Source organism: Ranitomeya variabilis, chromosome 3 (assembly GCF_051348905.1).
Source record: "Ranitomeya variabilis isolate aRanVar5 chromosome 3, aRanVar5.hap1, whole genome shotgun sequence".
NCBI lineage: Eukaryota > Metazoa > Chordata > Amphibia > Anura > Dendrobatidae > Ranitomeya > Ranitomeya variabilis.
In genome coordinates, this window is record NC_135234.1 from 347,173,627 (window position 1) to 347,189,451 (window position 15,825).

A 15,825-nucleotide genomic window follows, 5' to 3' on the forward strand; every position below is an offset into this window, starting at 1 on the left:
TGGAGTGGGCAATGCCGCTTTGGGAGCGTGATGATCGTGTGGTACAGAGTGCTCCTCTCTTCTTGGACGCTCTGAGGCAGGTCTTTTTGGGACCACGTGTTACCCACGATACCACGCTCCAATTGTTGGCAATTACTCAGGGTTCGTCCATGGTCAGCCAGTTTGCCATCCAATACCGGACTCTTGCCTCTGAGCTAGAATGGCCAGATAAAGTTCTTATTCCTGTGTTCTGGAAAGGACTGGCAGATCATGTAAAGGATGCCTTAGCCACCAGGGAGATTCCTGCCACACTGGAGGAGCTCATTTCCATTTCTACCAGCATCGATCTCCGTTTTAACGAGCGGAGGTTGGAGCGGACCCAGTGTAGGCAGAGGTTTCGGCTGGCTCCCACTTTTGCCAAACCTCTAGAGTCTCCTGTTCAGGCATCCGACTCCCATGAGGCCATAGAGGTTTCTCGAGCGGGACCTACAGTAGGTCTCAGTCCGCTCGAATACCCGTGGTGTGTAAAAATTGCCAACAACTGGGACATTATGCAAATCAATGTCCACGGCGGTCAGGGAAACGATCGCGTCTAGTGACCATGGGAGGGGGTTCACTAGACTCAGCGGCATATTCCTCCAAGTTGTCCTTTAAAGGGACAATCCTCTTAGGCTCATCCACTCATACAGTTGAGCTTTGTGTGGATTCAGGAGCAGAGGGGAATTTCATGTCCTCTGCTTTTGCTTTGCGCCACACAATAACTCTGGTAATGCTACCCAAACCAGTAACTGTTAGAGTGGTGAATGGGTCAACACTTTCATTACAGATCACACATCAGACTGTCCCTTTCACCTTAGCCATGTCCCCATCCCACCAGGAGATTATTTCCCTTCTTGTCCTTCCCGAGGGAATGGATGAGATTCTGTTGGGGATACCCTGGCTCCGTTTCCACTCCCCACATATTGAGTGGACCTCTGAGAGGATATTGGGTTGGAGTGATGCTTGTAAGGGCAGATGTGTGAAAGCGTGCGTTCAGGTTTCCACCACTGAGATACCCGCAGATCTCTCTTCTCTTCCCAAATGCTATTGGTACTAAGCTGATGTCTTCTCCAAAAAGGCTGCGGAGACCCTTCCGCCTCACCGTCCCTATGACTGCCCTATAGATCTCTTGCCTGGAGCAGAACCTCCTCGGGGACGTGTCAATCCCCTCTCTCTCCCGGAGACGGAGGCTATGTCCCAATACATCCAGGAGAATTTGGCAAGAGGGTTCATTAGGAAGTCAGTGTCACCAGCAGGGGCGGGTTTCTTCTTCGTGCAGAAGAAGAATGGAGAGTTACGTCCTTGCATAGATTACAGGGGTCTTAATGCCGTCACCATTAAAAATAAGTACCCGCTGCCCCTGATTTCTGAGCTTTTTGATAGGCTTCGGGGAGTAAGGGTATTTACCAAATTAGATCTGCGGGGTGCTTATAACCTGATCCTCATCCGTGAGGGGGATGAATGGAAGATGGCGTTTAACACCAGAGATGGGCACTATGAGTATCTGGTGATGCCCTTCGGGCTCTGTAATGCCCCAGCCGTCTTCCAAGACTTTGTCAACGACATCTTCCGGGATATGCTCTCCACCTCGGTCGTAGTCTATCTGGATGATATTCTCATCTTCTCTCCAGATATTGACTCCCACCGGAGAGATGTTGGCAGAGTCTTCGACCTCTTATGGACAAATTCTCTTTATGCAAAGTTGGAGAAGTGTATGTTTGAGCAGGAGTCTTTACCTTTCCTGGGCTATATCATCTCAGCCAAGGGATTGACTATGGATCCTGCCAAACTACAGGCTGTGATGGACTGGCAAGAACCCCATTCTCTTAAAGCGGTGCAGTGCTTTATGGGGTTCATAAATTACTATCGTCAGTTCATTCCCCACTTCTCAACTTTGGTAGCTCCCTTGGTAGCCCTCACCAAGAAGGGAGCAAATCCCAAATTGTGGTTTGAAGAGGTCTCCAGGGCCTTTTCTGCTATTAAGTCCCATTTTGCTTGCGCTCCCATCCTACATCGTCCCGATGTTGATAAGCCGTTCATAATGGAGGTGGATGCCTCTTCTGTTGGTGCAGGAGCAGTCCTCTTTCAAAAGGATGCACAAGGTCGGAAGCATCCGTGCTTCTTCTTTTCCAAGACCTTCACACCTGCGGAGAGGAATTATTCCATCGGGGACAGGGAGTTGCTGGCGATTAAGTTGGCTTTCTCTGGGTGGAGACATCTCTTGGAGGGGGCTCGTTTTCCCTTTCAAGTCTTCACGGACCACAAAAACTTGTTATATTTACAAACAGCCCAGCGGCTACATTTTCGCCAGGCCAGATGGTCCTTGAGGACTTCTCCCGGTTCCACTTTACCCTCCATTATCTCGCTGGGGAGAAAAACATTCGTGCTGATGCCCTCTCTCGCTCTGTTGTGTCATCTGAGGAGGAGGAAGGAGAGCCTTGGCTTATTGTCCCTTCGGAGAGCCTGAGAACCGTAGCTCAGGTTTTGCTACAGTCTGTGCCTCCGGGTAAGACTTTTGTGCCCATTAATTTGCGACCGGAGGTTCTCTCTTGGGCTCATTCGTCCAGGGTGGGTGGACACTTTGGAACAAAGAGGACATCTGAACTGCTGGCGAGGATGTACTGGTGGCCACATATGGTTCGAGATGTCAGAGATTATATTCAGGCGTGTGTCTCCTGCGCCAAAAATAAGTCTCCTCAACAATGGCCAGCTGGGTTACTCTATCCCTTGCCGGTGGCAGACAGGCCTTGGGAGATGGTCGGGATGGACTTTGTAGTGGGTTTGCCCAAGTCTCGTGGCTGTACCATCATTTGGGTCATCACTGATCATTTCTCGAAAATGGTGCATTTGGTGCCACTACCACGGTTACCTTCTGCACGGGCCTTGGCAGCATTGTTCATAAAACACGTCTTCCGCCTACACGGTATTCCGGACAAAATTGTCAGTGATCAGGGTCCCCAGTTTGCGTCTCGGTTCTGGAGGGAGCTTTGTCATCTTCTCAGCATTGAGATAAATCTCTCCTCCGCATATCATCCCGAGACGAATGGGTTGGTAGAGAGAGCCAACCAGACCTTGGTCAAATATTTGCGACATTTTGTCTCAGTCAGGCAGGATGACTGGGCATCCTTGCTATCGTGGGCAGAGTTTGCGCTGAACAATGCCGTAGCCGACTCCACTGGACAAACCCCATTCCTCCTCAATTATGGTCAAGCATCCGTGGGTACCTGTGCCTATGCCCGTGTCTTCTGCTGACTCCAGGGTGGCAGACTGGGCTGTGGAGGCATGGGATATTTGGGACCGCACTCAGGATGCCATTCGGGCTTCCAAGGAGAGAATGAGGTCCTCCGCCAATACACATCGGCGCCCCGCTCCGACCTTTGCTCCTGGCGACTTGGTGTGGATCTCCGCCCGTAACATCAGGCTGCGAGTTGAGTCCACTAAGTTTGCACCTCACTACTTGGGTCCTTTCAAGGTCCTCGAGCAGGTTAACCCTGTGGTCTATTGTTTAGCCCTTCCGCCATGCCTGGGTATCACCGACACCTTTCATGTGTCCCTCTTGAAGCCCGTATACATTTCCCGGTTTTCCGAGTCATCTGCCGGGACATCAGGTTCGTCTACGGACGATTACGCGAGGTGAACGCTATTTTGGGGTACAAGGTGGTACGTGGCAAAAAATTTTATTTGGTGGACTGGAAGGGTTATGGTCCTGAGAACAGGTCCTGGGAGCCTGCTGAGCACATTCGGGCTCCGCAGCTCATTGCTGCATTCGAGCGTAGCGAGGTCCAAGGAGGGGGTGGCCCTAGGGGGGGTAATGTTAGGGGTCGAGTTCCCGCCTCTGCACAGGGGGAATCTTGGGCCATCTCCGCTGTGGTCTCCCATTCTTCTCCTGCCGCAGTGGAGCCTGCTCAGCGGAGACGTCGGTCCCAGCGTCTCGCTCATGCTGACTCTGTGCAAAGAGTGGCTGCTGCCTTTCCTGCTTCTGCCATTGAGGCCAGTGTTGGGCAGTGGCGAGCAGACGCTGCTGGGACTAAGTCCTGCTTTCCTCGTTCTGAGCATGCCCAGAGTAAGATCTCTCAGTGGAGATCGAGGGTCACATGTTCAGATACTGCTGTCAATTCTATTGGTCCTTCTAGGAAGGTCCTGTAGGTGTGCAGGCTCTGTAGCAGCCTCTCACTGGTCCTTCTAGGAAGGTCCTGTACATGCTGCAACTATTTAAGGCTCGCATGGCCGCACGGCTATGCGCTAGTGTCTTTTCAAGTTATGTGCTTTGCGCCAGTGTGGTCATGTGGTTGTATGTGTTCAGGGACCCGGCTGAAATAAGCCCCTAGAATGCTGGCACCTCCAGCGAGGAGATTGTGATTGAATGTATTCAGGGACCCGGCTGAAATAAGCCCCTAGAATGCTGGCACCTCCGGCGAGGAGTTTTGTATGCATGCATGATCACTGACTGCTCTAATTTGGGTAGTTAGCCTGTGCCTCTGTGAAAGTTAACAGGGCACAGAGCTCTGCTTTCTTGGCTGCTCTGTGAAGCTAACAGAGCTGGTTCATACCGCCATATAGTGCCGCCGTTTCCTAGCAGCAGGTTCTTCTGCACGGTGGACCCTGGGCTGCGAACGCATCTGTTTCAATTAAACATTTATATTTACTCGGTGCATTCCGCTAGCCCTAACAGCTGGCAGCGTGGATCATAACCCACAAATCCTCCAATTCAGCGGTTTAGCTCACAGTACATGTCAGAACAAATGAAAATCATGAGGTCAAAGGAACTGGCCAAGCAGCTCAGAGACAGAATTGTGGCAAGTCACAGATCTGGCAAGGCTATAAAAGAATTTATGCAGCACTCATGGACCCAAAGAGCACATTGGCCTCCATGATCCTTAAATGGAAGAAGTTTGGGACCACCAGAAGTCTTCCTAGACCTGGCCATCCAGCCAAACTGAGTAATCGTGGGAGAAGAGCCTTGGTGAGAGCAGTAAAGAAGAACCCCAAGATCACTGTGGCTGAGCTCCAGAGATGCAGTAGGGAGATGGGAGAAAGTTCCACAAAGTCAACTATCACTGCAGCCCTCCACCAATCAGGCCTTTATGGCAGAGTGGCCATATGGAAACCTCTCCTCAGTGCAAGACATACGAAAGCCCACATAGACTTTGCTGAAAAACACATGAAGGACCCCCTGACTATGAGAAATAAGATTCTCTTGTCTGATGAGATGAAGATAGACCTTTTTGGTGATAATTCTAAGCAGTATGTGTGAAGAAAACCAGGAGCAATATATTCCCAACAGTGAAACATGGTGGTGGCAGCATCATGCCATGGGGGTGTTTTTCAGCTGCAGGGACAGGACGATTGGTTGTCATTGAAGGAAACATGAATTCAGCCAAGTACAGAGATATCCTGGATGAAAACCTCTTCCAGAGTGCTCTGGTCCTCAAACTTTGCCAAAGGTTCACCTTCCAACAAGACAATGACCCTAAGCACGCAGCTAAAATAACAAAGGAGTGGCTTCAGAACAACTCTGTGACCATTCTTGACTGGCCCAGCCGGAACCTTGACCTAAACTCAATTGAGCATCTCTGGAGAGACCTGAAAATGGCTGTCCGCCAACGTTCACCATCCAACCTGACGGAACTGGAGAGGATCTGCAAGGAAGAATGTCAGAGGATCATCAAATCCAGGTGTGACAAACTTGTTGCATTATTCCCAAGAAGACTCATGGCTGTACTAGCTCAAAAAGGTGTTTCTACTCAATACTGAGCAAAGGGTCTGAATACTTATGACCATGTGATATTTCAGGTTTTTTTTTTAATAAATTCACAAAAATTACTACATTTCTGTTTTTTTCAGTCAAGATGGGGTGCAGAGTGTACACTAATGAGAAAAAATGAACTTTTTTGAATTTACCAAATGGCTGCAATGAACCAAAGAGTGAAAAATGTAAAGGGGTCTGAATACTTTCCGTGCACGCTGTGTATTAGTATGTTTTTGTGAGTTATTATGACTATAGCACAATATCAATGTAATGACCTTGTTGTAAAGCAGGAAATGTTAACATAACCAGGCCTTTGTGTTTTTCTAGTAATCATTACTTTCTGAACACATCAATACATAGAGGAAACACTGAACAAAACCAGCAATGTAATTCAATGGCCTTCAGAGTGCTTGAAACCAGTTTGTGCTTTTTGAGCTATGCAAGGCTAATGGCTAGCAGGCATTCTTACCTACGTACTCGACAATGTATGGAAACGAAGTAAATGGTAAGTTGAGTGCTCATGTGGCAGCCGTTGTCATGTGCTACATTACACCAAGAGCTGTAATTGAATCCTATGTAGACAGTTGTCGTTTTTTCACACAAAGCAGCATGCACATGCCATTATTTGTGTATGTATGAAAGTCAACAACTGCTTCCAATTTGGAGGTGAGAGACGGCCATGTAGTCAGACATCTTATTGCTGGAAGATTTCTAGGGCTGCAGAGATGCTCAGAAACTGTGGAATGCAGTGAAAGCCGCTGTAGCTCACATGGAGAATACATGTGCAAGTCAGCAAAAAATAAATAACAAGGCATATAATGAAAATAATAGCCACTTGTACTTTTCCGTAATTATGGTGGCAACTTTAACCACATGTAGAAAAAGAGTGATTTCTTCATTTCAAGTGACTATGTCATGATCACATCTAAGAGTTGCCTTTGAAAATCAGGGCACTCGTACTCCAATGAGGAATTAAAACATGGGAACAGCTCCAAAGGCCTTGCTTTAATATGATATATCTTGACTGGGGTGAGTGTCTTCAAGTTCCCCAAACTCTAATGTTATTGCATTTCATAAAATTAAATAGACATTAAAGAACTCAGAAAATTGGAGCATCTGAGCTGACCAATCAAAGCTTGATTAGCAGGAGAGCTTGTTGCCATGGAGATGTGTTTTCATAATTCTAATAATGACGACTCTTGGTAAAGCAGAGGACATTGCATCCATTAAAATGACTCTCACTAGTTTACCCAATGAAATTATCTGAAATTTCACAGTAACCTTTTCTCCCTTGAAAAGCGAATCAGTGATTGCATGTGAAACAGTAGGGGTAATTTCAGAATACAAGAACAGCTAAATAAAAAGCATTTAACCCTCAACTGTCTCAGTCGCTTGAGCTCCAATTCTTTGTTATGACCATGATTATACTATATGAATATTACCAAAATGTAGAAGATAATATTGGTGGATAAGGATTAAAAAAAAGATAATAATAAAATAAGAGATAATAAATAAAGATAAAATTAATCTGTATATAAATCTATCTATCTAGATAGATAGATAGATAGATAGATAGATAGATAGATAGATAGATAGATAGATACCTTAAAGAATATATACATCTATCTATCTATTTAAAGGATATGCTTTTTGTTTAAGAGGTCGGTTTTTAAAGTTGTCGCTGTCACACACTGGACTAAACACTGTATTTTGTATCTTCCTTAATTATGTATATCCAGTTATAGCTTCTAATTCAATTTCCATTGTATAAAGAATCCATTTACCATTTATTATTTCATCATTTAAAATAATTGTAATATGGTAGTACAGTATGTCTCATTTGTAATTACCACAACTATAACTTTAATTATTGTCCAGTGTCTATCTTGTACTATAATACAATCAATACATGCGTCAAAGATCACACAGAAAATCGGCATTCTACTTAGAAGATGCAAATTGTCAGAATATTAAAGGCATTGTCTGGTCTTTGGCTAAAGGTCTGTAGTCACTCTATGAAATCATTTGTCATGTGTCGGAAAAGTTGAAGGCTCATCGCCAGAGCCCACATCAAACAGAGGCAGGCGACCTTGGGTGTATAGGTACGTAAAGGGGTTAGGTTGAGGGTGCCAACATATGTCTGGTCCATTTTGGGGGTTTAGTATAAAATTATGTTCAATTTGCCTTTTTTCATTTTTTTGTGTTCAAATACACGCAAAATAAATAAACATGTGCAATTGCAATAATTTTCTGGGAGAAATACTTAATTTTCTGGAACAAGTTCAAGGATGCCAACACTTTCAGCCATGACTGTATTTGCTCCACTGCCACTTCTCCAAGCTACATGTTCATTTCTCCTTTAGCCTCATCTTCCTTCTTTTTTTCTCATCAAGTTCTTTCAACTAGGTCCTTTGCTTTCATGTAAGGGGTTACACTTTTCAATAACATGCACTAATACCCAAGTGGTCTTGTGCGATGTGGTGCACATCACTAAATTGCGTTGCGACCATTGTATGGGGTCTATTTAGCAAAGGCAGCAACTACTGGAAGCCCCAAAGAGAAAAGAAGAAAGAAAAAGCAGTGTTTGGAGGATCGGATGCAGAGCATGGAGAAGTTGCAGCAGTGAGACAGGTATGGCAAGGGCCAGAAAGAGATGATTATAAGGGTTTATTGCTTTTCTTTTAATCCAAAAATGACACAAAAAAAAATGCACAGCTGCCTGTCTCTATTTTTCTGGATTTGCGTAAAACAAATCACTCAAAATTTGATTTCCTATGAATTTGGGACATTCTCTAATCATTATCTAAGTCAATTTGTTTACAATCAAGTCTCCTCTCTAATTGCTGCAAACAAAATACAGTTCTTTATGGCAACTATATTGCCTAAAGACAGTGCCCTTCCTCGGGAATCATAAATCAACTCGACACATTCCAAACATTGTTCAGTACTGATTTGAAGAGCATGACAAAAAGTCTAAAGTGCTCACTTAACCTCCAAATTTACCTGATCTCAACATGAGTGAATGAAATGATAAATCCGTTTCACTTTGACACCCCAGACAACTTAAAAGATTTCAAGTATCTACACTACCATTCAAAAGTTTAGGGTCACCCAGACAATTTTGTATTTTCCATGAAAACTCATACTTTTATTGATCAAATGAGTTGACAAATGAATTTAAAATCTAGTCCAGACAGTGACAAGGTTTGAAAAAAAGATTTTTATTTGAAATAATAATTTTCTCCTTCAAACTTTGCATTCGTCAAAGAATGCTCTTTTTGCAGCAATTCCAGCATTGCAGACCTTTGGCATTCTAGCAGTTAATTTGCTGAGGTAATCTGGAGAAATTTCACCCCATACTTCCAGAAGCCCCTCCCACAAGTTGGTTTGGCTTGATGGGCACTTTTTGCATACCATACGGTCAAGCTGCTCCCACAGCAGCTCAATGGGGTTCAGATCTGGTGACTGCGCTGGCCACTCCATTACAGATAGAATTCCAGCTGCCTGCTTCTTCCCTAAATAGTTCTTGCATAATTTGGAGGTGTGCTTTGGGTGATTGTCCTGTTGTAGGATGAAATTAGCTCCAATCAAGCGCTGTCCACAGGATAATGCATGGCGTTGCAAAATGGAGTGATAGCCTTTGTTATTCAATATCCCTTTTACCTTGTACAGATCTCTCACTTTACCAGCACCAAAGCAACCCTAGACCATCACATTACATCCACCATGCTTGACAGATGGCATCAGACATTCTTCCAGCATCTTTTCCATTGTTCTGCATCTCACAAATGTTCTTCTGTGTGATCCAAACACCTCAAACTTGGATTCGTCTGTCCATTGCACTTTTTTTCCAATCTCCGTCCAATGTCTGTGTTCTTTTGACCATATTAATATTTTCCTTTTATTAGCCAGTCTCAGATATGGCTTTTTCTTTGCCACTCTGCCCTGAAGGACAGCATCCCGGAGTTGCCTCTTCACTGTAGATGTTGACACTGGTGTTTTGCATGTACTATTTAATGAAGCTGCCAGTTGAGGACCTGTGAGGTGTCGATTTCTCAAACTACAGACTCTAATGTACTTGTCTTGTTGCTCAGTTGTGCAGAGGGGCCTCCCACTTGTCTTTCTACTCTGGTTAGAGCCCGTTTGTGCTCTCCTCTGAATGGAGTATTACACACCATTGTAGGAAATCTTCAGTTTCTTGGCAATTTCTCGCATGGAATAGCCTTCATTTCTAAGAACAAGAATAGACTGTTGAGTTTCACAAGAAAGTTCTTTTTTTCTGGCCATTTTGAGAATTTAATGGAACCAACAAATGTAATGCTCCAGATTCTCAACAAGCTCAAAGGAAGGTCAGGTTTATAGGTTCCCTAATCAGCCAAACTGTTTTCAGCTGTGCTAACATACTTACATAAGGGTTTTCAAGGGTATTCTAACCGTCCATTAGCCTTCTTACACAGTTAGCAAACACAAAGTACCATAAGAACACTGGAGTGATGGTTGTTGGAAATGTGCCTCTATACACCTGTGAAGATATTGTATTACAAACCAGAAGTTTGCAGCTAGAATAGTCATTTACCACATTAACAATGTATAGAGTGTATTTCTGAATCATTTAATGTTAGCTTCATTGGAAAAAACTGTGCTTTTCTTTCAAAAATAAGGAAATTTCTAAGTGACCCTAAACTGTTGAATGGTAGTGTATATCTTGAGGCCAGATATCACAGAAAATCTTCAAAGGTCTGGTGGAGTCTGTTGCTTAATGGGTCAGAGACGTTTGTATTATGAAGAGGTTTTACACAATATTAAGGTAATGTTACAACTGGTGAATAATGTTAAAGTAGAATTTTTCAATATATGTCTTTATGTAATATGGTCTTCAAAAGAATGGTTACTTACCATAAAGTGGGAGAAATATAAAATTGAGAAGTGGAGAAGTGTTAACTTTTTTAGGCTACGTTTTAAAGGGTTTTCAGCTATGGACAAACCATTTTTTCACTGTATTTCTTGTAACAAGCTAAAAAATCTGTGTTGTAAAGAAATTCATTTCACATGAAGACAATAGATAATGAATGTGTAAAAGCAGGGGAAATAAATGTACTTTATCATTCTAAAGTCAATGAGCCACTTTTCTGGTTCTTTCTAGTTCATCAAAGAAAGCTTTATATTCTGGGGCTGCACTATGTTCTAATTTCATATAATGAGAGACCACTATCTAGTACATGTTATAATTAACAAAGCATACCAGAAGTAACTGTCCATTGGGGAAAAAGACATATTAACACAAAAGATTAAATATCAATTAGACTTTTAGAGTCATTTAAAGTAAATTCAAAGTAATAACTTACATGGTCAATCAGCTCCTTGACTAGCCCATTCCATTGTCCCTTTTCATCTTGAGATCCATATCTTCCATCTTCAACTAAACGTATATCATATTCAAATCCAAGGATTTCGGAAATCTTCTTTAGGAGATCAATGCAAAAGCCTTCAAAACGATCCTTGCCAAAAAGTGGTGTATCTGACTTTTTAAACATAACATAAGGCTCCTCCTGTTGAAGAAGAAAAAAAACTTTCTGAAGGTTTTGCATTTACTTGGGCAGATTTACTATAACTCAAGTAGTGATCTGGCTATCAATCAGCATTACATTGGCATAGACGACCTGTAAACAGTCAGAGTGAAAGAGAAGATGCTGCTCTGTCAAAGTGGCATTAGCTGAAGACACTGAATCACCGGCAGGTGTGGTCACGACGATTTTGATCCATCAAAGATTGGCATTGAGCAGGACAGGCAGGTAGTTAACAACTACCTGCCACTTAGTTCTTAGCGTCATGCACAAAAATGATATAGGTCCCAAACAACCTTTTTAAAACTCCACTCCAGTAGTTCTTTTTATTGCAGTGCTAGAGTGGTGCTATTAATATAAGTTCCCTATCCCTAGTCTTATACTCACCTGCTGCAGTCTTCTTTTCCAGTGCCACGTCTGTCTGCCTACAGCAGTTTGTTTCCTGCTAGATTGCTCCAGTGTTTACTGGAGTGATCCGGATGTCACAACTCAATTTGAGCTTATGAGAGCATAATTGAGCCTCTTATACATTTACATTGGGAGCTTGTGATGGTTACTTCTGACTTCTGTTCAGTCAGGAGTTGTAATCCTAACATGGCATCATGGAACCAGAGTGGCGCTTGGAAGAGCTAAAGATCGCAGCTGATAAGTATAAGACTAGGGGCAGGGAACTTTGTTTAATAGCACCACTCGAGTGCTGAAATAAAAAAAAATGCTGGATTGGTGTTTTAAAAGGGTTATCCAGTCTTCTTATTGAAGTAAACATTCACTCTATGTGACTGCAGACTCCTGAATAGTTACAGCGTGCCCAATTCATGCAGACAAAATTCTATGGCATTGCCCAAGATAACTGGTGATCATGACCGAAAGAGTGTGATTTGCATACTTCTGGCCACGTTCCACCTAGACATGCCCAGCCTCACTCAATTCACTTGTATTGCATGAGACCAAGCATATCTAGTTGGCATGTGACTGCATGTATCTAAATCACATACTTGTGGACACGTGACCGGCCAATCTCAGAAGCAACACTGGAGGATCCTGACAGCATGTGGTGCTCATGCTGTAAGCAATCAGAAATCTGCAGTCATATACAGTAGATTGCCTGCAGACTTTCATCAGAACACTGATCAACCCTTTTAATTAAACTTAAGTTATACAATACTAAATTGTGTCACATTTATTAAAGTGACTCATTCTGTTTGATCAGGGTACCTCTTTTGTTCAATCTAGTCTAATGATTAATTCTTCTCAATCCAGATTTTTTTGTGACTTAAGGCCCCGTCTCACATAGCGATTTACCAACGATCACGACCAGCGATACGACCTGGCCGTGATCGTTGGTAAGTCGCTGTGTGGTCGCTGGGGAGCTGTCACACAGACAGCTCTCTCCAGTGACCAACGATCAGGGGAACGACTTCGGCATCGTTGAAACTGTCTTCAACGATGCCGAAGTCCCCCTGCAGCACCCGGGTAACCAGGGTAAACATCGGGTTACTAAGCGCAGGGCCGCGCTTAGTAACCCGATGTTTACCCTGGTTACCAAAAAAAACAAACAGTACATACTCGCCTTTCGGTGTCCCTTGCCGTCTGCTTCCTGCTCTGACTGAGATCCGGCCGTACAGTGAGAGCAGATCACAGCAGTGACGTCACCGCTGCGCTCTCACTGTACGGCGGCTCAGTCAGAGCAGGAAGCAGACGGCAAGGGACACCGAAAGGCGAGTATGTACTGTTTGTTTTTTTTGGTAACCAGGGTAAACATCGGGTTACTAAGCGCGGCCTTGCGCTTAGTAACCCGATGTTTACCCTGGTTACCAGTGAAGACATCGCTGGATCGGTGTCACACACACCGATTCAGCGATGTCAGCGGGACCTCAACGACCAAGAAAAGGTCCAGGCCATTCCGACACGACCAGCGATCTCACAGCAGGGGCCTGATCGCTGGTACGTGTCACACATAGCGAGATCGCTACTGAGGTCGCTGTTGCGTCACAAAACTAGTGACTCAGCAGCGATCTCGCTAGCGATCTCGCTATGTGAGACGGGGCCTTTAGTTTGTTCAAAATCTGGAAAAGATGTTAAAAATAATACTCAATTAGTCACCACTCATCTTTAAATTATGAAAAGAGGCACAGAGGGGATTAATATTAAATGGCAGCACAGTGAGATATTATTTCTGTATAGGGTTTGACTAGCCCACAGGAGAACAGAAGGATCATCTGAAGGGACCCTGTAGAAAAGTGTGCCACCACTCTCTTATATGAGCAATACCTGGCACTATATACTTGAATCACTATGTACAGACAAAGGCAGCGTCTTATTCATTTGCTACATAGGTTTGTGATTGAGGATATTGTCACAATTGCATTTAGATGAAAAGTGGGGCTCTGAAGTTGGTTACTGATAGGTCCTTGACACCCCAGTCTGACACTGTTTATATAGAATGCTTTATATCTGTAAGGAGACACGGGGGAGCATTATTACTATGATGAAGTACAAAGGAAGCATTATGTAAGGACATAGAGGTAGGTACTGTTATTGTGTGAGGTACAAACGGATGGTATTATCACTAAGCAAACCAACAAATGGCATTATTACTGTCTAGGGCACTAGTTATAGTACTATATAATTTGTGTAGAAGTGAGAAGAATGTGATAAACGTGGTAGGAAAGCAGTAAGTTAAAAATGTATCTGTGAAAATTTTGCGGGAGCAAGCTAGAGATGGAAAAATTGGTCATGGCAGTCTGGGCCGAATGAAAACAAAGAGAAAATGATTGACTACGAGAAAGGCCCTTGGAAGTACCTGTATAGAATACATACATACAGTACCATGTAAAAGTTTGGGCATAGATAATTGAGGATGAAATTATCTATGAAAGGCCTAAAGTGAAAGAGGACACATTTCCTTTGTATTTTAGGCAAAAAAATATTTTCTTTTTTCATATTTTTAAATTATAAAAGGAAAACGGGTCAATGCTAAAGTTTGGGCACCCTTGGAGATTTGATTTGTGTACTCAGATAACTTTTACCAAGATTTCAGACTTTAATTAGCCTGTTAGGGTTATAGCTTGTTTACTGTCGTCATTAGTAAAGGCCATGTGGTGTAAATTTCCCATCTTTATAAAAACCCAGCCTCCTCTAACCTTGTGCCAAAAAACTGCAGCCAGTGTCTCTTCTAAGCAGCTGCCTAGCACTGTGAAAACAAAAATGGTGGAGGCCCACAAAGCAGAAGAAGGCTATGAGAATTTAATGTAAATTAAGAAATGGCAGTTAATTAGAACACTGGAGGTCAAGATAAGGTCTGGAAAACCAAGACAAATTTCAGTGAGAGCTGTTTGTAGGATTGCTAGAGAGGCAAATAAGAACCCCCACTCGACTGCAGAAAAACTTCAGAAAGCGTTAGCAGACATTGTTCTACTGTTCAGAAACACCTGCACAAATGTGGAATTCATGGAGGAGTCATTAGAAGAAGACCTCTCCTGCATCCTCACCATAAAATTCAGAGTCAGAAGTATGCAATAGAACTTCTAAGCAAGCCTGGTGCATTTTAAAAACAAGTCCTGTAGTTCGATGAGGGTAATAAATAAACTTTGGCAACAATGATCAAAGGTATATATGGACAAGAAAGAGAACATAATTTCAGGAAAACGGCATCTCGACAACCATTAAGCATGGAGGTTGATCAATCATGCTTTGGTGTTGTGTTGCAACCAATGGCACAAGGAACAGTTTACGTGTAGAGGGAAGAATGAATTCAATGAAATTTCAACAAATTCAAAAAAGCTGAAATTGAAAAGAGGACGTCTTCTACAAATGGATAATGATCCTAAACACACGCTAAAATGCACAGTAGACTACCTCAAATGGTGCAAGCTTACAGTTTTACAGTGGCCCTCACAGTCCCCTAATCTGAACATTATTGAAAATCTGTGGCTAGACCTCAAAATAGCATTTCATGTAAGACGACCCAGGAATCTCACAGAACTAGAAGAATTTTCCAAGGAAGTATGGATGAAAATTCCTCTAAAAAGAATTGAAAGACTCTTAGCTGGCTACAAAAAGCATTTACAAGATGTGATACTTTCAAAAGATGCTACTACTAGGTACTAACCATGCAGGGTTCACCAACTTTTACATAGCCCATTTTCCTTTTTGTAGTTTTTAAAATGTAAAATATGAAAATATATTTTCCATTTTTTGCCCAAACTTTTACATGCCACTGTATAGTCGGCAAATCCTTGGTATGGAACTGATATTACCATGATATGATCACTGTATGGTGATAATATCATCCCTAGTGGTTCTGATTAATGATCAATACTATCACTACTGTATATGCTGGTAATATTTGATTATGGACTGGTGGTATTATTTGTCTATTATATTGCAATATTGATGCCACTCATGGTTGTAAAAAGGGTTAAGTAAATTATTGGCAAGCACTATAGCTTGGCAAATCGTAAAGCTATATAATTTACACACTGTTAGGATTCA

At 42.9% G+C, this 15,825-nt stretch overlaps 1 protein-coding gene across 1 annotated transcript in view; it reads right to left on the reverse strand.

The window, feature by feature from the left end:
• GRIK3 (glutamate ionotropic receptor kainate type subunit 3) overlaps positions 1-15,825 on the reverse strand; it is an 811,677-nt gene that overhangs the window by 206,211 nt on the left and 589,641 nt on the right. The window contains exon 10 of the mRNA XM_077295874.1: positions 11,113-11,316. Coding sequence (XP_077151989.1) covers positions 11,113-11,316 — 204 coding nt within the window. The remainder of the gene's footprint in view (positions 1-11,112; positions 11,317-15,825) is intronic.